General features: G+C 36.8%; 1 protein-coding gene across 1 annotated transcript in view; it reads left to right on the top strand.

Annotated features, from left to right (window-relative positions):
• The window catches only part of LOC126162516 (uncharacterized), a 427,861-nt gene extending 403,837 nt beyond the window's left edge, over nucleotides 1-24,024 (top strand). The window contains exon 30 of the mRNA XM_049919080.1: nucleotides 20,839-24,024. Coding sequence (XP_049775037.1) covers nucleotides 20,839-21,030 — 192 coding nt within the window. The 3' untranslated portion in view covers nucleotides 21,031-24,024. The remainder of the gene's footprint in view (nucleotides 1-20,838) is intronic.
• The last annotated feature ends 215 nt before the right edge of the window (nucleotides 24,025-24,239 follow it).

Raw genomic sequence — 24,239 nt, 5'->3', positions numbered from 1 at the left:
CATATTGTGTTGTTTGTCTACGGGATCAAAAGCACTATAGACAACACTGCCCAGGCTAATGCCAGATTTCTTGACTTCCAGAAGATATTCCATATAGTTCCACACTGTTGTTTAGTGAACAATGTACAAGCGGAATGACCACATACAACAATTTGTAGGAAAGGCCAACGGCAGGTTAATCGTGATTGGGGGAACAGTAAGGTAATGTAATTCATCCACAAAAGAAGTGGCTCAGAAAATACTTCTTGACCAATTCTTGAGTACTGCCCATCAGTTTGGCATCCTTATGAAGTTGGATTAATTAAGAGGCAGAGAAGGTCCAACAAAGAGCTGCACATTTTGTCATGGGACTATTTAGTTGCTTTAGGAGTGCTACAGAGATGTTCAACCAACTCCAATGGCAGATGCCACAATATAGATGTTGTGCATTACAGAGAGGTTTATTGCTGAAATTATGAGTACTTATGTTCCGAGAAGAGTCTTCAATGTACTGCTTCTTCACATGTTCTCAAAATATGACCATGACAAGAAAATCAGAAAAATCAGAGGTTTACTGGCAGTGCACCATTCGTAAATGTAACAGGGAAGTGCAGGAAGATAGTGATACCAAAATCCACACCTTAAGGTGTATAGGTGTAGATGCAGTCATAAAAGTAGTATTAGTCTGCACAAGATGATGTTATTGAACACACAGGAACTGTTAGGTATTTAGTTAGTTTCATGTTATATGGCTCTCTTGCATAATTGATGGTAATGATGTGGAATGAGTCATTTTACATTCAAATCACAAATTAATTTGTAAATATTGCTATATGCTGACCATTATAAGTTTTTTGTTGTTTATTATTATTAAATATCCAGATGGGAATTAGTACTTCCTACCCAGCACCTTTTATACATTACAATAATAGAAATGCTTGTTTAGAATAGGAGTTATCAAGGAACTTTTTTTCAGTTTGTTTTCAAATTTTACTTCGCTCTCTGTCATACATTTTATATCACTGGGTAAGCTATGAGAAATTTTTGTTGCAGCATTGTGCACTCATTTTTGTGCTAAAGACAACCTTAACATGGAGTAAGAAATGTCATTTTTTCTTCTGACACTGCAGTTATGTTCATCATTGTTGTTTTTGAACTGCAATTGATTCATTACAATGCACTGTATGAAGGATTTAACATACTGTGAAGCAGTAGTCAGAATGCCCAACTCTTTAAACAGATGTGTACGAAATGATTGTGAGTGTGAACCAGGTAGTAATCTTACAGTACATTCCTGAGTCATGACAACTTTATTTCTTATAGATGAATTATCCCAGAACACTATTCCATATGACATTATTGAATAAAAATATGCAAAATATATCAACTTACTGATTTGTCTCTCCCCAAGATTTACAGTGATCCTAAGTGCAAATGTAGCAGAACGAAGTTGTTTTAGGAGTTTCCATTCTCATCAATGTGAACACCTAAAATTTTTGAAGTTTCCACCCTCTTTATTATTTCCCAACTATGTGTTACACTTATCATTGGTGAAGTGCCCCTAGATTTGCAGAATCGAATATGTTGTGTCTTTTTTAAAATTGAGAATGAGACTATTTGCAGAAAACCAATCGGTGACACTTTTAAGAACATAATTTGCCACTTCTTCTGTGCCATTTCTTCAGTTTCTGTATGTATGCTTGGGTTGGTTACAGCAGGAGTGTCATCTGCAGTAAGAACTAATTCTGCTTGTTGTATATTAGACAGAAGATTGTTTACATGTAGTGCACCCCAGCAAGAAAAGTGACACAGGTCAAAAAGTGACATATTTAGTTTATGTCACTGGAAAAATACATACGAGTGGAGCGTCCCAACATGCATGGAAAATATAATGGAACTCACTGCCAACAATACTTACTTGAAATTTAAATGAAGCTCATCATACTATTTCAGTATAAGTTTTATAGAATTAATTCTTTAAGTCAAGTTTTCCCAAGTATTGCAGTTTTGAGCTGCGTCACTGTTCTTGCCACGGTGCGATATGAGGAACAGTAGTGGACCTAAGATTGAGCTTTGGGGAACCCCATATGTGATTTCTCCCCAGTCAGAATAATGTCACCGGACTCCATTCGTTGAATTACTTTCAGGTGCATAATAACACGCAACTTTCTTCATTCTTGTGGCTAGATATGACATCCAGTGGTCGGCTATTCCATCAATCCCATAAAACTTATCTGGGAGAATACTGTGATTCACACTGTCAAATGCCTCATTTCTTCTTCACCCAGTCTCCTTATCACAATCATACTGACTGCTTCTGTTGCACTTCTATGTTCTCAGGATTTCAAATATCATCTGCTGTTAGCAATTCATTGTTGCTCACCATCTCGTACCCCCCTGCCATCTGTTCTTGACATGGACTACTGAATGTGTTTACTTGCTTCACCCTTCCCACAGCCAACTTTTTTCTTCCCTTTTTCATTTGTGTGTCTGCTGACACTGGGCTGTAGCAATTTTCCTATCTTTTCCTCTTGGGAGATCCATTTGTCAATTGGGAAGTATGTGTTATATTTCAAAATATGTGCTAGCAGTATTTAGTGGAAGAAAAGTACAAAATTACCAGTTTTTCTTAGTAGTTTCATAGTTTCATATCATGAGAGAGGGGGGGGGGGGGGGGGGGCTTGTTGACATTAGGGCAGCCGCTGTCGAGGTTTAACAGAATCCTTGCTAAAACTTTTCAAGGGTGGGTCAAATGAAGAGAGTCCCACAAAGAACACAACATTTAGGAGCATAATAACACATGAATTTATTGATGACATTAAGTAGTTTATATATTATTCCAGTGTATGCTACTTGTGATTTTGTATGGAATATGAAATTACTCAGATGCTCCCCCCGATTCTGCATGCACACTCCCACTCTTTTGATGAAATTTCCCATAACTTTTTGGCATACTTGCAGCACTACTCTGAAACTATTAGGTGAATCATGGCCTTGAGCTTGGAAGTGATAGTAGTTTGTTGACATACATATGCAGCTTCAAACACGCCCACAGAAAAAAATCTCATAGTGTCATATCACAAGTTCACAGTATCTAGTTCATATCATCACTGCAAGAAACCACCCAACCAGGGAACCCCTCTCGTAACAAGTCCATTCCCACAAATGATGTGTGACAGGTTGTGCCATCTTATTGAAACCAAATTGGTTCAGCATTTACACAATCCAATTCAGACCACAAAAACTCACTTAATATATTGTGGTATCATCTGCTGTCCACTCTTAATGCATTTCTGGTGCCATTTTCAAAGAAGTACAACCCAAATAAGCCCTCAGCTCAAATGCCACACCACACAGTCACTCATAATGAATGTAGTGGATTCTCTATAATCATTCAATGGTTTTCTGTGCTACAGATCGTGCAATTTTACTTGTTAACAAATACATTCAACAGGAAGTGCACCGCATCAGTTAACATTATTTTCTTCATGAAATTATTGGCTGCTCTTTGTTTTACAAGCACCAAACGGGCAAATGCTCGGCACGCTTCATGTTTCTTTTTCTTCAGTTCTTGTGACAGTCAGATTTTATAGGACCAAAGGGTCAGATCTCCTTGCAGAATCTGTTGCATACTGGATCTGGGAATATCCAATTTGTTTCAAATGTCAGCAAATAGATTTCACCAGACTTGGAGCAACATTATCACCCACTATGGTGATGTTTACTACACAACAACTAACACAAGGATGTCCAGAGGTTTTTTTTTTTTTTTTTTAATTTAGTGATCTGTCTCATCACAGTCAACTTATTGGATGCATTTTTTGATGAAACATTCGACAGTGTTTACAAACAGTCTCTGCACAGTATTCAAAATATTTGTAATAAGTTTCCCCTGTCACAATACTACATTCCATTCATCAGGTGCTCCACAAAGAAAACAGATGAAAATCATGCAGCATTCAGTGTTGCTGACTTACTAGAACAGAAATTGTGGACATTTCAAAAGTTGCATTTGTTATGAGATACACGTTATATGAAACTGAAAATGGCATAACATACAAACTCATTTAAAACTGCACTCTCTCTACCGTTTCTGCTCACTTTAATCCACAGAATCACACTCCAACACCAAACTGTACCGGCCGGGGTGGCCAAGCGGTTCTAGGCGCTACAGTCTGGAACCGCGCAACCGCTATGGTCGCAGGTTCAATTCCTGCCTCGGGCATGGATGTGTGTGATGCCCTTAGGTTAGTTAGGTTTAAGTAGTTCTAAGTTCTAGAGGACTGTTGATCTCATAAGTTAAGCCCCATTGTGCTCAGAGCCATTTGAACCATTTTTGAACCAAACTGTAAACAGCATCCTGTCTAAAACCTGCTGAAAATCTGAATAGAGTGGTAATAAAGTGAAGGCTAAAATAACAGTTCAAGAAGCTGTGGCTACTTCGTATGTACAAAATGTTTAGGTGAGACAACCATCCTATTAGCAAATGAAAATCAACTCACTATTAATGTAAGGAAGTAACAGGACAGTCCACTAAATCTTAAGTCATACTGCATTCTCCTCCTCCTCCTCCTCCCCCTCCTCCTACCCCTCTGTTAAATTAGAGGTCAGACCATTTGTCATCTTATCTAATTTAAAACATGGCCCATTCAAATATGGTGTACATAAATCTGTACACCACAAGCACAGCACAGTACATTGGAAAGTCCCCACACCTAAACAGGAAGTTCTTCGTAATCAGGCTGTGTCCTGTCTGTAAATAAAAGAGATGGATTTTGTATCATCAGGGACAGGTAGGAGGGTCCTCATGGCTGAGTAACTGTCTCTTAGTTAATTAATTACTGTAGTTAGTTGGTTAGTCAGTTTTATGGTCCATGGATCAATTGTACAGTTAATTGTAATGATGTAGAAGTAATATTTTACATTCTTATGTAAGTATTGCTATCTGCTGATGTTTTACAAGTGGCATTCCTTAAAAACAAAATACAGAAATGAATTATCAGTTATTACTCAGCACCTTTTATGAATTAGGTTAGTAGAAATTCTGAAATTCTTCTATGAAGTAGAAAGTGTTGTTAAGGAGAAACTATTTCAGTTTGTCTTCAAATTTAACTTCACTTTGTGTTAGGCGTTTAGTATTGTTGGGTAGGTGATCAAAACTTTTTTGTGCCAGCATTGTGGACCCCTGTTTGCAGTAAAGACACCCATAATGTGGAGTAATGGGTGTTATTCTTTATTTCATTTGGCATTGTAATTGTGTGCATCATTGTTCCTTTTGAAATGTTGTGGGCTATTTACAACAAACTTCATTAGGGAATAAATATACTGTGAATCAGTTGTGTAAATGCTTAGCTCCTTAAACAGGGATCTACAAGGTGATTATGGGTGAGCATCACATTATTCTTACACCACATTTTTCAGCCATAAAAACTTCCATTTTTAAAGATTTTTCCTGAGAACATTATTCAGTACGTCATTATTCAATGAAAACATGCAAAATATGTTAGTTAACTGATTTGCCTCTCCCCAAGATATGCAATGATTCAGAAAGCAAACGTGGCTGAGATAAGTTGTTTCAAGAGTTCAAAAAGGTCTTCTTTTTTCAGTTTCTCATCAATGTGCATTCCTAAAACTTTTGATGTCTCCATCCTAGTTATTATTTCCTTACCATGTGCTGCATTTATCATCAGTGCAGGACACCTGTATGTGCAGAACTGAAAATGTCTTTTTAAAATTGAGAATATTTCCAGAAAACCTCACATTAATATATTTAGGACATTATTTACCATTTCTTTTGTTGCTGTATGTATGTTTGAACTGATTACAATACTAGTGTTATCTGCTAAACAAACTTATTCTGATTGTTGTATACACAATCAGGCCAAAAGTATCTGGACACCTATTAGTGAACATTAATGCTTCCTTTCATTACATAAGATCATATGGAATTACTGTTTTGGTGTAACTCATCAAAGCAAGCTTAAGTTTTCTGATTCCAAAAGTGTTTGATAAAAATCATTTGGGGTATGAACTCAAGACCATTCTGCAGAGGTCTGTTTATGGCACCAGGGATGCTAACCACTGCTTCCCAAAGTATTTATGCCTTAATGAAATTTTTTATTAAAACTATATCTCTCTTTCAAACCAACATTTCTGTTCATGAAATAAGTACTAGAAATAAGAATAGTCTTCATGAAGATTTAAAATTGCTTACTTTTGTACAGAACGGGGATTCAGGAACAAGAATGTAGTGAGCAAAGAAGGTAGCGCACATCTTGCTCAATTTAATGTTCATATGTTCATGTATTCTATATGCTTGTTTATTGATTGTTATAAATCTTTCTTATTTTCCCCTCATAATATAATTGTGGCGTCATCTGCAAATATGATTGCTTATGAGCATCCACATTTAAGCATAGATCATCAGCGTAAAAAGAAACAGAAGTATCCTTGGGATACACCAAATTTAATTAGATTATAACCTGACAAGTGTTTAGAAACTGTTTTAAGCTTGAAATTAGTGTGCCTTATACTTCTTGCTTATATCTGCTCAAGAAGGTACTGATACAACAGTTGGGTAGATCTTGAATATTATATGTTTCAAGCTTTGGTAAGAGTATATTGTGATCCATCATGTCAAAACCTTTCAATAAATCAGTAAATGCTCATGTTCATTCTTTTTCTTGTCTGTCTAGATTAGTATGCCATTCATGAACGCATAAGTAGCAGTTATTATTGAGATCTTACTGCTGAGTTTGTGTTCATTACATGTTGCTGTTGTTGTGGTCTTCAGTCCTGAGACTGGTTTGATGCAGCTCTCCATGCTACTCTATCCTGTGCAAGCTTCTTCATCTCCCAGTATCTACTGCAACCTACATCCTTCTGAATCTGCTTAGTGTATTCATCTCTTGGTCTCCCTCTACGATTTTTACCCTCCACACTGCCCTCCAATGCTAAACTTGTGATCCCTTGATGCCTCAAAACATGTCCTACCAACCGATCCCTTCTTCTAGTCAAGTTGTGCCACAAACTTCTCTTCTCCCCAATCCTGTTCAATACCTCCTCTTACATAAGCTTTTGTTTTTATTTACAAATGCCTTAACATTGTCACACACAACTTTTTCTAATATTTTTGAAGTGCAGGAGGAAATTGTGATGGGCCTGTAGTTATTTTCATTATCCCTCCCACCTTTTTTATGTATTGATTTTATTTAAATATTGTCAGTACATTGAGGAAACTGCCTGCTTGATGTGAGCAGTCACATGAATGTGTACATAGTTCAACTATGTTTAGATTACTCTTTTTTAAGATTGTTGCAGGGACAGCAGCAATGCCTATAGCATTGATGTTTTAGATCTTTCATTGCCTTTGCTTTTCACCTTGTGTGATAATGCTGATGTGCACTGACACATTACTACATGTGTTTATTTTATATTTATTAGATAGAGTGTTCTTATTCACATTTTATTTTATCATATTCTGTGCAACATCTATGAAAAAGTAGTTAAATGTGATGGCTACTTCTAGGGGGCTTGTCACTTTTTAGTGTTATATTTTCACATGATGCTTTGTTTTCACCAGTTTCTTTTTTAATAACACTCCACATGGCCTTCACTTTGTTTGTTGAACCATAAATGTATTATTTATTATTATGCATTATTTTTGGCACCCTTAATACTTTTCTTAATATTTTGGAATACAAATTTTATGTAGTATTCCATCAGTGGCAACCCTATTTCCCTTGTGATGAAACTGTTTATTCTAGAATTGTGTCTTAAGGTTACAGTTCTCTTGGAACTGCAATTTGAAGGTAATTTTTTAATATATCATTGAAGGTGTTTAATTTTTCATTTATGTCATTGATTCCATAAATATATAGTCAGTTTTCTTTCATTAGTAACCTGTTGAAGTAATTCAGGCTATCCTGACTACAGCGTCTATGTATATGTGCATGTTGTTCCCAATAATGCCTTTTCCTTTCAAGATCACTATTTGAACTAGTTAGTCACCAAAATCTGCAATAAAATTTTTTTGGTGAAGTTCTGTGTAAACTCATCTTGACCAGAAACTGATCTAAAGCTGTTTTGCAAGTGTTTGTTATTTCGGTAGCAGCAATTACTTCAGTCTCTACATTGTAGTATGTAGCATGGTTGAAAAAGACCTGTGTTTCTACTTTTTGTAAGAAAATCAATTAGAAGTCTCCAAAAATTATCTCCTATTTCATACTTCCTTTAGTAATAATCCAATTTATTTAAGAAAATTGCAAAAATACCAGATTGTGAACAGTAAACTGCAGCAATTATGAAACGGAACCTTGTAATTTTTATAGCTGCATCCTCACAGTCCTTTTCAATATTCATTCAAGTTAAACCAGATAGGATAGTAAAATCTACATTTTCTTTTATGTAAATCGCTACCCAGCCCTGATTATTCCACAATCACAGAAATACAAAATGGATTCAGTTATTTTTGTGTATTTAATTAATTCTGGGCTAAGTGCTCATAAATGCATATTACTGAGATCTGTTCGATGGATGTTAATTACATTGATCTTATTATGCAGGGACTTTACATTATGGTCATAAATTTTTAGATCAGATTCATTCACATCTTGGTAGTTGTGTGTCATATTTACAGCTTCATGTATATTTAGATGAAATTCAGATCACCAGTAGTGTTGCGCTTTTTTTCTTGTTCGTTTTACTTTCCTCACTATAGCCCATATCTTTATCTTATATTCATCAAAGTGACCAAAGGAGAATTACTATGATTTCTTGTGTGATTTTATCAGTGCAGTATTCAAACCATTTGTTGCATATTCAGGTCTTTCCTTAATTATTTTCCTTCATAGTTTAAATCCATGATGTGTTTAGTGTGTAGTTACAGTGTGAATTACTTATGTCCACTACAGCACTGTTTTAATATTACAAACACAGTTCATTTACTTTAATATTTGTTTTTCAAAGTTCTTTAGTTATGCATGAACTATAAATTATGTTGTGCCTATGGGCCGCAGTATCAACTTGATTTGATTTGATCTGATTTTTTTATTTGTCCAGTTTTATCGTATAGCACAAATTGTACAATTGATATTGGACAGGTCAAAGATAAGTTACAATAATACATAGTATTTGCAAAATAGTAGGCAAATTAAAATTAGGTACCTATTACAGTTAATTTTGTTACTTATTCAGAAATTCTCTGACAGAATAGAAACAGTGCTTTATTAGAAATACCTTTAGTTTAGCTTTAAATATTGGATGAGTAGTATTTCTTATTTCCTCTGGTATCTTATTGTGTAGTATTACACCGATGTTAATTATACTCCTCTGATAGGTGGTTGTTCTGTGATATTTTTGATGTATATTTGATTCCCCTCTGGTACATTTGATTAGTTGGAGGAATTAAATAAAAATCAACACACACAGTTTTTTCAGTATTTATAATGAGTGTGTTTTTTGTGTGCCACTCAGAAAGTCTTTTCATAGAACTTTCTGCTGTGGATCGCAAAGTTTCTAGACTGGATCCAGTGAGCAATATGCTGGTGTCATCGGCAAACAGGATAGTTTTTGTGGGACTCATATATTCAACTAAGTCGTCCACATAAATCAAGAAGTGTAGTGGACCTAAGATTGAGCCCTGTGGTACATCATATTTTATTGGTAATTCCCTAGAAAGAAAGGAGTTGTTTCTTGTTTTATTCATTTTGTTGAATTCATACTGAAGTTATACTTTCAGCCTGCGGTTTTTAGGTATGTACACAACCAGCTATGTGCTACACCTCTTACTCCTCGTCTTTCTAATTTTTCGAGCAGGACGTCGAAGGCTTTTGATAGATCTAGAAAAATACCTGCAGCTAATTTATATTGATCAAGGGATTTTAAAATGCAGTCTAAGAATTCTAATATTGCTGTCTGTGTAGATTTAGACTTTCTAAAACCATGTTGTTGTACTGTAAGAGGTGCATATTTATTTATGAAACTGAAAAGCCTGTCATAGAAGAGTTTTTCTAGAATTTTTGAGAAGGAACTTTACTGTGACATGGGTCGGTAGTTTGACATATTGTCAGAAGAATCTTTTTTTAGCAGTGGTGAAACTTTTGCTATTTTAAAAATATCTGGAAATACACCAGTTTTTAAAGAGAGGTTGAAAATTTTTGCTATTTGGTGAGCACATGCTTTTGATATGAAATCAGGTACTTCATCAAGACCACTTGACATTTCTACATCTACATCTACATCTACATCCATACTCCGCAAGCCACCTGGCGGTGTGTGGCGGAGGGTACCTTGAGTACCTCTAGCGGTTCTCTCTTCTATTCCAGTCTCGTATTGTTCGTGGAAAGAAGGATTGTCGGTATGCCTCTGTGTGGGCTCTAATCTCTCTGATTTTATCCTCATGGTCTCTTCGCGAGATATACGTAGGAGGGAGCAATATACTGCTTGACTCTTCGGTGAAGGTATGTTCTCGAAACTTTGACAAAAGCCCGTACCGAGCTACTGAGCGTCTCTCCTGCAGAGTCTTCCACTGGAGTTTATCTATCATCTCCGTAACGCTTTCGCGATTACTAAATGATCCTGTAACGAAGTGCGCTGCTCTCCGTTGGATCTTCTCTATATCTTCTATCAACCCTATCTGGTATGGATCCCACACCGCTGAGCAGTATTCAAGCAGTGGGCGAACAAGCGTACTGTAGCCTACTTCCTTTGTTTTTGGATTGCATTTCCTTAGGATTCTTCCAATGAATCTCAGTCTGGCATCTGCTTTACCAACGATCAACATTATATGATCATTCCATTTTAAATCACTCCTAATGCGTACTCCCAGATAATTTATGGTATTAACTGCTTCCAGTTGCTGACCTGCTACTTTGTAGCTAAATGATAAAGGATCTATCTTTCTGTGTATTCACAGCATATTACACTTGTCTACATTGAGATTCAATTGCCATTCCCTGCACCATGCATCAATTCGCTGCAGATCCTCCTGCATTTCAGTACAATTCCATTGTTACAACCTCTCGATACACCACAGCATCATCTGCAAAAAGCCTCAGTGAACTTCCGATGTCATCCACCAGGTCATTTATGTATATTGTGAATAGCAACGGTCCTATGACACTCCCCTGCGGCACACCTGAAATCACTCTTACTTCGGAGGACTTCTCTCCATGGAGAATGACATGCTGCGTCCTGTTATCTAGGAACTCCTCAATCCAATCACACAATTGGTCTGATAGTCCATATGCTCTTACTTTGTTCATTAAATGACTGTGGGGAACTGTATCGAATGCCTTGCGGAAGTCAAGAAACACGGCATCTACCTGTGAACCCGTGTCTATGGCCCTCTGAGTCTCGTGGACGAATAGCGCGAGCTGGGTTTCACATGACCGTCTTTTTCGAAACCCATGCTGATTCCTACAGAGTAGATTTCTAGTCTCCAGAAAAGTCATTATACTCGAACACAATACGTGTTCCAAAATTCTACAACTGATCGACGTTAGAGATATAGGTCTATAGTTCTGCACATCTGTTCGACGTCCCTTCTTGAAAACAGGGATGACCTGTGCCCTTTTCCAATCCTTTGGAACGCTACGCTCTTCTAGAGACCTACGGTACACCGCTGCAAGAAGGGGGGCAAGTTCCTTCGCGTACTCTGTGTAAAATCGAACTGGTATCCCATCAGGTCCAGAGGCCTTTCCTCTTTTGAGCGATTTTAATTGTTTCTCTATCCCTCTGTCGTCTATTTCGATATCTACCATTTTGTCATCTGTGTTTCTCTATCCCTCTGTCGTCTATTTCGATATCTACCATTTTGTCATCTGTGCGACAATCTAGAGAAGGAACTACAGTGCAATCTTCCTCTGTGAAACAACTTTGGAAAAAGACATTTAGTATTTCGGCCTTTAGTCTGTCATCCTCTGTTTCAGTACCATTTTGGTCACAGAGTGTCTGGACATTTTGTTTTGATCCACCTACCGCTTTGACATAAGACCAAAATTTCTTAGGATTTTCTGCCAAGTCAGTACATAGAACCTTACTTTCGAATTCATTGAACGCCTCTCGCATAGCCCTCCTCACACTACATTTCGCTTCGCGTAATTTTTGTTTGTCTGCAAGGCTTTGGCTATGTTTATGTTTGCTGTGAAGTCCCCTTTGCTTCCGCAGCAGTTTTCTAACTCGGTTGTTGTACCACGGTGGCTCTTTTCCATCTCTTACGATCTTGCTTGGCACATACTCATCTAACGCATTATGTACGACGGTTTTGAACTTCGTCCACTGATCCTCAACACTATCTGTACTTGAGACAAAACTTTTGTGTTGAGCCAACAGGTACTCTGAAATCTGCTTTTTGTCACTTTCTCTAAACAGAAAAATCTTCCTACCCTTTTTAATATTCCTATTTACGGCTGAAATCATCAATGCCGTAACCGCTTTATGATCGCTGATTCCCTGTTCTGCGTTAACTTTTTCAAATAGTTCGGGTCTGTTTTGTCACCAGAAGGTCTAATATGTTATCGCCACGAGTTGGTTCTCTGTTTAACTGCTCAAGGTAGTTTTCAGATAAAGCACTTAAAAAAATTTCACTGGATTATTTGTCCCTGCCACCCGTTATGAATGTCTGAGTCTCCCAGTGTATATCCGGCAAATTAAAATCTCCACCCAGAACTATAACATGATGGGGAAATCTACTCGAAATATTTTCCAAATTATCCTTCAGGTGCTCAGCCACAACAGCTACTGAGCCAGGGGGCCTATAGAGACATCCAATTACCATGTCTGAGCCTGCTTTAACCGTGACCTTCACCCAAATCATTTCACATTTCGGATCTCCGTCAATTTCCTTCGATACTATTGCACTTCTTATCGCTATAAACACGCCTCCCCCTTCACTGTCCAGCCTGTCTCTGCGGTATACATTCCAATCTGAGTTTAGGATTTCATTACTGTTTACGTCTGGTTTCAGCCAACTTTCATTGCTTAATGTTTTAATTTGACTTGTAATTTCATTGGGGTTTGTTTCATACACATACATAGAAGCAGTCGAGATCACTGACTTGCTGGAGAAACTTGGGACTAGTCCTTGACAGTGTACTTGAATGAGGTCTTCAGCTAGTGAGGTGAAGTATTCATTGAATTTTTCCACAACTGAATTTGGGTCTGTGACTTTTGAGCCTTCTAGTGTTAATGATACATTCTATTTCTTTGACACTGAACTACGAGTTTCTTTCTTTATAACTCTCCACGTGGATCTCATTTTGTTAGATGAGTTTCTTATCAAATTGTCATTCCACATAATATTTGCCTCTGTGATTACTCTACCATAGATTCTTTTGTAGGCTTTTGAATAATCTGCGTATTCTTGGGTTACTCTATATTTCTTACAAGAGTACTGCAGAAATCTGTTTCTCTCACTGGAAATTTTTATGCCTTTAGTTACCCATTGCTTATTGTTGTTAGGTTTCACTGTTTTTACTACTTTTGGAAATGCTACATTAAAATAGTGAAGAAAGATGCTCATAAAACTCGTGTACATGCTATCAACATTGTTCTGAGTGGCGATGCTTTCCCAGTTTTACTTCGCCAGTAAGAGATTAAAAATTCTAATGTTATCTTCAGAAAAGATTCTTTTTTCAACTACTTTTCCGGAACTGCTACTACTTGCGGGCATTTATATACACAGCAGCTGTGCCTCATGATCACTATAACCCATGTTCAGTACTCTGCTTGTGAATCTGTAAGTTGTTTCTGAGATGAATATTTGGTCAATAATGGAATTTGTGCATTCTGTTAATCTTGTTGGGCAGTGTATTGTGGGGATCATATTGAATTTGTTGGTCATATTTATCAACGCATCTCTGGTGCTGCTGTCTTTTGAAAAATCAATATTGAAATCCCCAAAAAGCACTATCTTCATATTTAGTGTACTGATCCTGTTCAGCAGACCCTCTAGTTTCTTCATGAAGACTGACAGGTTTCCACTTGGTGCTCTATATATGGTGTTGTTGTTGTTGTTGTGGTCTTCAGTCCTGAGACTGGTTTGATGCAGCTCTCCATGCTACTCTATCCTGTACAAGCTCCTTCATCTCCCAGTACCTACTGCAACCTACATCCTTCTGAATCTGCTTAGTGTATTCATCTCTTGGTCTCCCTCTACGATTTTTACCCTCCACGCTGCCCTCCAATACTAAATTGGCGATCCCTTGATGCCTCAGAACATGTTCTACCAACCGATCCCTTCTTCTAGTCAAGTTGTGCCACAAACATCTCTTCTCCCCAATCCTATTCAATACTTCCTCATTAGTTATGTGATCTACCCATCTAATCTTCAGCATTCTTCTGTAGCACCACATTTCGAAAGCTTCTATTCTCTTCTTGTCTGAAGTATTTATCGTCCATGTTTCACATCCATACATGGCTACACTTCATACAAATACTTTCAGAAATGACTTCCTGACACTTAAATCTATACTCGATGTTAACAAATTTCTCTTCTTCAGAAACGCTTTCCTTGCCATTGCCAGTCTACATTTTATATCCTCTCTCCTTGACCATCATCAGTTATTTTGCTCCACAAATAGTAAAACTCCTTGACTACTTTAAGTGTCTCATTTCCTAATCTAATTCCCTCAGCATCACCCGACTTAATTCGACTACATTCCATTATCCTCGTTTTGCTTTTGTTGATGTTCATCTTATATCCTCCTTTCAAGACACTGTCCATTCCATTCAACTGCATTGTCTTTGCTGTCTTTGACAATTACGATGTCATCGGCGAACCTCAAAGTTTTTATTTCTTCTCCGTGGATTTTAATACCTACTCCGAATTTTTCTTTTGTTTCCTTTACTGCTTGCTCAATATACAGATTGAATAACATCGGGGAGAGGCTACAACCCTGTCTCACTCCCTTCCCAACCACTGCTTCCCTTTCATGTCCCTCAACTCGTATGATTGCCATCTGGTTTCTGTACAAATTGTAAATAGCCTTTCGCTCCCTGTATTTTACCTCTGCCACCTTCAGAATTTGAAAGAGAGTATTCCAGTCAACATTGTCAAAAGCTTTCTCTAAGTCTAAAAATGCTAGAAACGTCGGTTTGCCCTTCCTTAATCTAGCTTCTAAGATAAGTCGTAGGGTCAGTATTGCCTCATGTGTTCCAAAATTTCTACGGAATCCAAACTGATCTTCCCCGAGGTCGGCTTCTACTAGTTTTTCCATTCGTCTGTAAAGAATTCGCGTTAGTATTTTGCAGCTGTGACTTATTAAACTGATAGTTCGGTAATTTTCACATTTGTCAACACCTGCTTTCTTTGGGATTGGAATTATTATATTCTTCTTGAAGTCTGAGGGTATTTCGCCTGTTTCATACATCTTGCTCACCAGATGGTAGAGTTTTGTCAGGACTGGCTCTCCCAAGGCCGTCAGTAGTTCCAATGGAATGTTGTCTACACCGGGGGTCTTGTTTCGACTCAGGTCTTTCAGTGCTCTGTCAAACTCTTCACGCAGTATCGTATCTCCCATTTCATCTTCATCTACATCCTCTTCCATTTCCATAATATTGTCCTCAAGTACATCGCCCTTGTATAGATCCTCTATATACTCTTTCCACCTTTCTGCTTTCCCTTCTTTGCTTAGAACTGGGCTTCCATCTGAGCTCTTGATATTCATGCAAGTGGTTCTCTTTTCTCCAAAGGTCTCTTTAATTTTCCTGTAGGCAGGAATATATGTGGTATATATGGTAATAACTATGAAATTAAGCTCTGGCAGTTTGGTAATGGAAAGTTCAAAGTCTTTCTCAATTGAGTCAATATAACTTTTACTGACATCACAGAACTTTATTTGTTCTTTCACAAAGATAGCAGAGCTACCATGTTTGGAAAACTCTTGGGTAAAATGAATTGCTAATCTATATCCTGAGATTGAGGTTAATTTTACTTCGTCATTTCGTAGCCAATGTTCAGTAATGCAAATTATGTCTATGTTTAATGCATACTGGAGTAGTGCTTCCAACATAGAAATTTTATTTGTGACTGACTGAACGCTATGGTGTAGTACAGCAAAATCTGGGTATTTAGTAACTTCAGTTGAAACGATTTCTGATTCTTTATCTAATGGCATTTCTAATACAGCATTTACCCTAAAAAATTTTCTATATCTATCTTGTGTGTGGCTTCTGTTTGCTGGTGGTAATCAGCAGGTGAGTTAACTTCTGGAGCTTGTATAAGTTTTGCTTCATCCACATCTGTCCTCTTCGGTTTAAACCATTTCGTAATTTTCTTTTGGCTGATGACTTGATTGATTGTTTCTTGCCTGATCGGTGTAAACCACTCGGTAATTTGTGTTTGGCCGATGGCACAGCTTGTAACTCATCTAAAGCACTTCTTAATCTCCATTTGTTTGTCACTTATAATTTTTTTTCTTCACTCTTCTTCGAAATGCGAGTACATATTTTTTCGGCTAGTAATTTCTTTCCTGGCGTATTTAAATGAAGCCCATGGACTGTATGGAACCTTCACTCCAATCTGTTTATATCTACAATATCGACATTCTTAAAGCTAGTGCATATTTCAGTGATACACTCATTTGCAACATTAATTTTGCAGTTCACACACAACCAGGGTGGTAAATCATGATGCAGGATGTTGAGAATGAGTATGTTAGTGTGTGTTAAATTATTTAAACATTTCTTCATTTCTGTAATGACCTCGTGTGTCTCATCAACATTGCAGAAATTTCACGGCCGTGACTATCACCTAACACACAGATTGTTTTGTGTTTCACACTTTTTGTAACCGGTTCTTCTTCTCATCTGACTAGTGTTGTTTTTTTGCCGCACGTATTCTAAATGTTCTTCAGTTTGCAGTTTCACTGGAGATACGTTTTTTAACTTGAAGTCTATTGTAGTGTAGGTGTGCACACTTATTTCCCGAGCTTTTAGAATATCTCCTGACGCAGTATTTTCACTGTTTGACCTACTTACAACAAGCAACGGTTTGCCTACTTTGTTTTTCAACTTTTCAACCCTTTCCGACATGTTCACTGAATCCACGGCAGAAATCACTTCAAAAGAGTTTTTTTGCACTAAATTTTCACTGTGTTTCAGATATTTTACCTTCTGAGTACAACTTCCTTCAGTTATTCTTTCCATTTTCCCGAGACCGAGTCTTCTTTCTTCATTAGTGTCTCACGTTTTTCAGATTGTAGTTTACTTCCACCTTTTGAGTGTCGATTGTAAACTGTAGACTGGATATCCATTTGTTCAGCTTCAGTATTTCATTCTTACAACTTGCACACGTTTTCCTTTTACTGCCGAAGTTTACGTTTTTTCGTGAAGGCACATTATACACTTTCAACTTGGCTGCCATTTTGCTATTGATTCTGTTTAGAACATATTGTAGTAATCAAACAATGGAAAATCCAGGATGGTGTATAACAATACGAGAGTATTTCTTGATTTATTATCTTCAAGAAAAGTCAGTAGTGCTGTGGTATTTCATTTTTTGTAACATTTTTAAGCCCATTCTGCAGATGATAAAGTAACTTTCTTGCATTATTATTGTTTGAATGTTAGCTTCTGAAACATGTTGTTACACTCTAGGTTTCACTACATTAGCCAGTGATGTGTCTTGCTCTATCCCTTGAAATATGCTAGATAGTTTTCTGCTGTTACTGCTATTAAGAAGAGCATACTCAATGAACTCAGTTTGTTGTCTTTCTTTTCCCAAAATGACCATTCCATATTGATTTTTGGAAGTTCTGTCTTTTACATAGTCCTTATCAGAGTTACTCGATTGCAAAATATTGTATTTGTTTTTATCAGTGAAAAATACCTGCTCTTGCTAAGTTTTTTGTCCTTTTTCCCATTAAAGTTCTACCTTCGTTTATCTCTTCCTTCCTCTTGTACGATTTGTCACTTTTTTCGTGTGTAATTTCTCTTGATTATTTTATCTGATGGTACATATAGACTGAAAGGTACTTGAGGAGATGGAGTAAATGAGGCATTTCTCAGCACAAGCACATCACCCCAGCTCCAGTGCCTGCAAGACCGTGTGTAACTCCACATCAAAACATAAAATGTAGGCTCAGGGCTAGCATTTGCATCCTTGCTTATTTTTGTCATATGGACATCAGGCCGTGATCCGATGCACGTTTCCACGCTTAATGTTTCTTCACCTGACGTCGGAGACATCATCTGAACCTTTAACGAGTCAGTAGTTCCAAAGTCGAACAAGTTCAGCACGACAACCTGTATCCGAACGACAGTCAGCTCGTGACACTGTCAGACTGCTTCCTGAGACCACAGAGCTGCACCAGCACATTGTAGAGTGGACTAATTGGCACTATGACCAGAATATACAATTTAAGTGTCAGTTTTATACAGTAGGAAGGTTGCCAAGGGTTTGTCCGTTCCCTCAACTCAGTAGAGCAAACAATAAAGTTAATGGAATGCCGTATTTGTGGGTCTTTTGTAAAGCATACAGTTTTGATGGCAACACTTTTTATTTGATGAAACACAACTAATGAAATTGAAGAGGCTTTAATAAGTTGCTAATAACAAAATGTGTGGGATATCTGTTGAGTTCTCCTGGTTATAAGAAGACCCGAATTTTACTTTGGTAGTCTTCTTTCCCACACAACAAAAATCGGCAAAGTTTGCATCAAATACCTGAAATTCATTTGGCAGACAGTAGTTTATGAAGTCCTTGGGGAAAACCTTGGGTAGCCAGAGTCTCCTAATACTTACAAGGGGACCATCGGAGCTATTAATCACTTATTCTGATGAGTCCTAGCTATGTTGTAGAGGCTCCTTTCATGATTATGTGACTCATGGCTTTTCATGCAACAGCCCCTAGTTTCTGAGAAAATTGGTCTTGAAGTTTTATCCGTACCTCCTATATCTGTAACATTAAATAAAATGTTTCAGCCAAGAGAACATAGTGCAGGGGCCGAGGTTCACAGCTACCACACTTAACATGCAGGTTCAAACTCTCCACATCTACTGTTCACATGTGATTTTTCTTCCATCATACAGATTGTTATTAAATAGTATATGTCACACAGGTAAAATTATTCAAAAATACTCATTTTTCACTGTAGTAATTTAATTAATAAATCAATCATTACAGCACAGTTTCTTCATATGAATATTCCATTTTCAATTCGTAGTTAAAATTCCAAACAATTGGACAACTCCAAAGAGTTCCCAACAATGGATGAAGTATTGGCAGCTGTGGAAGGAGTCAGATTGGCAAAAATGACTATTTTTGAATAATTTCATCTGTATGATGAAACTGAAAAAAAAGAAAGGTATATGGGTAGGTTTTGAAACCATGCTACTTGCATGGTAGCATGTATCTTAGCCCCTGCACTGCATTTGCGTGCTCAAAACTTAGCAGGTACACATGAAACTTCAACACTGATTCTCTCGGAAATTAGGGGCCATCGCATGAAAAAGCACTTACTATGTACTCAGGAGAAGTCCCACTACAACGTACCTAAGACTCATCAAAATTCATGATTGACAGGTCTGTTGGTCCCCTTGTTAGATCAGTTTGTGAGTAATGCTGTTTAGTTGAAGTGTTCACTTCAAATATGATGAAACCTAGTTACTACCAAACTATGGAAGTAGATCTGTGTGATATCAGCTAATAGACTGAAGGAGAAATTTGCTAGTATGTAAAAGAAGAAAGTGTCTTTCCTAGCTGCAGATGTGTGATTCAGTGTTGTATCTTAAGACCAAACTACCCTCCTCTTGGTTTTAAGGTGGTAGTGGAGCACTGAATCCAAGAAGGCAGTAAGTAGCTACTGTTTTAGTGGAAATGCTCTGCCTACTGTATTTTTTAGAAATCCTCTTAGCCTCTCAAATTTGTGTAGAGTTAGTGAAATAGTCAGTTGAGTCCAGAACTTATCACTTGTTGCTTGCTTTATTCATTTGTCAAACTGTGGCCTCATGACCAACAAGGTCCATGAGGTTCTCTATAGCTGTTTGACATTTTAACCAATACACTTCTGCGCACTTGAATTGGCTTTACCATGGGATGCGCTCCCTAAGGGTTATGGGGTGAATTAGTCAGTGGCTTGTGAATTATGCTTGTGATATGTCCTGCAATGTCTGGTGAATGAACCCAGACTGGAAAGTGGTCGCTAGAATGAAAATCATCAGCAATTTCCAGTGAGCAGAATCTGTGAGGGCCGGAGAGCAGAGTAAGAGATCTAGGGACGAGGGTGACCCTGAAGCACTGCTGGAATGGATGTTCTCACCACTGTTGCGAAGTTATAACAGTTGAGACATCATTAGACTATAAAAAATTCTTTTCCTGGGGCAGTTCAACAATTAGGTCCGTAGCATGTTGTGTGTTTGTTGAAGTTACCCAGCAGGTGAAATGGGAGCTCAAGTTGTGCTACGAAGCCTACGATCACCTTGCAGTTTAACTCCTTTTGCGATGTTAATTAGTTTTGTATGTGAAACTAGCCCCAAGCCTAACTTACGGTAGCCATGAGTGAACACTGAAATGATTTTTTGAATAAGATCTCAAGTAGCTATTTTCTGCATTATTGCACAACCACTAAACTTCATGATAATATTTTCCCCGTTGATAGGGCACTCATCTTTAACACTTTCTCATGTATTGTAGTCTTGTATGAGAAAATCCCCCCTCTCCCCCCCCCCCCCCCTCTCATGTATTTTAGGCTTGTATGAGAAAATCCCCCCCCCCCCCTCCTCTCTCTCTCTCTCTCTCTCTCTCTCTCTCTCTCTCTCTCTCTCTCTCTCTCCCTCTCCCTATTCACAGTGTGTGTCATTCTAGTTCATACTGAACAGAAAATCAATTACAGTCTAATAAACAGTTTTCTTTTTCAGTCGGTAGTGAACGGAGAACAGTTGCGTGCTTTCACCTGTGGGCATCAATGTCCTCAAACAGTAACACATGTTCCAGAATGTCCAGCTACATCACGTGTTTTACAGGAACTTTATGAGAGCACAACACCACCTCTTGCATGTCCCCATTGTGTAATGGAATATTTACAGGACAGAAAGGCAACTGAAGTCTGAAACAATCAGGTTGGCAGCCAGTCCACAATGTTGATCGGACTCTGTGGTTTATACAATCATAAGCTTTGAAGAAAATCTATTTTATTGTGATAAAAAGTACGCTTATTGGTCCATGTCCTTTTTATAAATGCATCACTGAAAATTAAACATTTAAGATTTGTAAAGACAATGTAATCCTTGACTTATAGAGTTTTATAGTCAATTGTGACAATGAAACATTTTAATGTTGCCTACTTGTGGATATGCAGATAACTTTAGAATTACTCTGAGAGCTTTGAGTGTGTGGTGTGGATAGTGTGAATAAGGTGGCACTGATTTATGGTAGTAGAGAAGGCTAAATCCAAATATGGATAGTGACTGACAAATTTTTTGTCTACAAGCAGAAGGAGAATGGAAAATAGTGCATATAAGTGTTCACTGATAGCAAAATGAAGAAGTATAGAGCATGACTATTCTGTACTGATTTGGGAAAGTTATCTAATTTCTTGAAAAAGAGATCTGGGTTCAAATAATTTTTGAAGAGGAGAGGACTCTCTCAAAATTTCAGAAGCCTTTATAAATAATTTTGTGTGTAATAACAGCATGTATAAAAACTTGTTAACTTTTGATATAGGAACTTGTTTCTTAGTTGCGCATGACGGCCACTGTCATAACATATAAGTTATCATAAGTGTATAATGTTTACCTACAAAGAAACTGTGTTAGCTCTACCTGGATGGAGCATCCTCACTAGTCATTGGAGTTATAGTCAGGCTGTAATCTCAGGGATTCATCTCCCTTGTTATCATGTTGCATATTGTAGAAAGTTTTGCATTCAATGTAATGCAGCCAAAACCATGAGTCAGCTGGGTAGCACTTCTTTTCAGTGAACTGATTCATGAAAAATCCTTGATTCTTTGGCATTTTTCATCTCCAGTCACGCAAGTGAAATTCGACATAGAGGTACAGATGCCAGGAGGCAGCTTTTAAAATAATGTTAAAGTGTGTGACAGCATTTTTGGAATTCATTTCCAATAATCTTCAGTTTGATGGCTGGGAAAGAAAACACTCATTATTGTAATCTTAAATAGAAAGATTAAACTTCTCTTGAATTGCAAACATTACATGTCTGCAACAAATATCAATTCTTTAGCTTTTTGCAGTTTATGAAAGTGTATTAATTGTTAATAAATTCCAGATATTGTTTTATTCTGAATATTATGTTACATGCTTATTGTAAGTGGTATGTATTACAAAAGGAAGCTAGATAGAGGAAAAGTATATCTATTGGAATGTACAAATCTTTAGTTGGGCTTGTGGCAACTTTTGTCTTTCATATTAAACAGCAATGTACTAAGTCATAATTTGTGTATTCCCTGAATTCAGCATAAAGTCTTGATGTGAGTCTTAAAAACATAGCAGAAATACAGTATTTAACTGAACCTGAGTTCATTGAAATGTGTTAGTGTTATAGGTCATCATTTGTACTACATAGTGTCAGAAGCCCTACCTACATGTTCAGTTTCACATGTTCATGTGAAGTTTTTGCACAAGTGTATTAAGAAAGAGTTTCAAGTCTTTCAGAATATTTATCCTAGTCACAGAATGTTTTATCAGTTTTGAGATACAAATTACAGTTACTATTGTTATCTATCATTATATTGTGTTTTTCTCTTTAGTGGTTCTTAGGATTAACAATAGTATTTTAGAGGTCATTTTTTATGTAAATAAACCCTTTTTTGTATGTACATTGAATTCAGGTGCATAGAGGTTAAAACAAAGTCAACATGTTGCTCTCTAACATTGTTCTAGTCATTTAAAATTTTCTCAAATGACAAATGATCATTTGAGATGATGTGTACATATTTAACTGTCTTATATAATGAAACTGAGCATAAGTACAAACTTGCTACTCTTTATTGGGCTGTAAAATACTTAAAGGCAGTTAGCATTAAAGAAACATAAGTAAAGGATCAGGTATTAAATGTTCAACATACTCGAATGGTTAAAGAGTGCATGTATCATTACAAAACCACTTGTTGTCAGTTATCCATTTCGTGTTTCCAGTCAAATAATAAATCCACATGTATTCATAACTGAATGTGGTAATAACAAACTGCTAAGATTTATAAACAGAGCCAGTACAACAGTAAAATGAAATCCTTTCAGGCCAGACATTCATGATATGGTCATATTATTTTCTGCAGCCCATACAAAATATCAGATTGAAACTAGGCAGATGTATAAATTTCAACATCAGTTTTAAGTAGTACCAATTCAAAATGTTTGTTTAAATTATTACTAGTGTTCATTATTGTTCATAATTTATGTAAATGTCTTCCAGAGTAATTTTAGATTTGAATGAGACATAATGAAAGATGTCATATTCAATATGTAACTTTTATTTTCATAATAACTGCTTGCTGTGGTATGGTTGCACCTTATTTGTTGCCACATTTTTATTAATTCATAGATGTTAAAAAGAACTTGCTCCTCCAAAAACATATACTTGTACATATAACATCAGGAAACTGGGATAATCTGTATGTAGATGATAGAAGACAACCATATCAACTCTCTGTAATTATATTTTTAAATGCAGTCTTAATTTATGTCTTGAATATTATTACATAATAACTTTTCCTGTTAAAATTATTGTTTTTGTCTGAAGGTTGTGATGTATAATATTTGCAATGACTACAGCAACACTGTTGGATTTTTTTTTAGATATAACACTCACTCTTGTGAGTAGGTGTATCTTCATGTCTAATTTAAAATGTATATCCTACCATTTACATGAGACTGCTTGTCATCACTAGTACTTTTAACAGTAGTCGTCGTCTCTTGTCTAGAAAATGTGTGGAGATTTGTCATTGTATAATACCATTATGAATATTATCTCTTATAAAAAATAGTATACCCATTAATTTTGAGAGACAGTTTAAAATGTGAGATAACAGGTAATCTGGTCTCTTATGATGTGCCCTAATAATTTGAAAATATATACATTTTATTATAAAATGTATTATTTATTTATTTTTTCAAATTGTTGAAGATCACCATTAATAAAATACCAAGGATACTTGTGAAGTAAACATTAAAGTATCCTGAAACTTAGTAATTTTTTAGTCTCTCTGTAAATATGAAGTTAACCATGTATTTCACAATGGTTTCCTGTGAACAAGAATGGTGGAGGAGCTGACTGGAGCACAGTAGGCATATTTATCTTG

This window comes from Schistocerca cancellata, chromosome 2 (genome assembly GCF_023864275.1).
Source record: "Schistocerca cancellata isolate TAMUIC-IGC-003103 chromosome 2, iqSchCanc2.1, whole genome shotgun sequence".
Lineage (NCBI taxonomy): Eukaryota > Metazoa > Arthropoda > Insecta > Orthoptera > Acrididae > Schistocerca > Schistocerca cancellata.
This window is presented reverse-complemented; position numbering and strand designations above follow the sequence as displayed.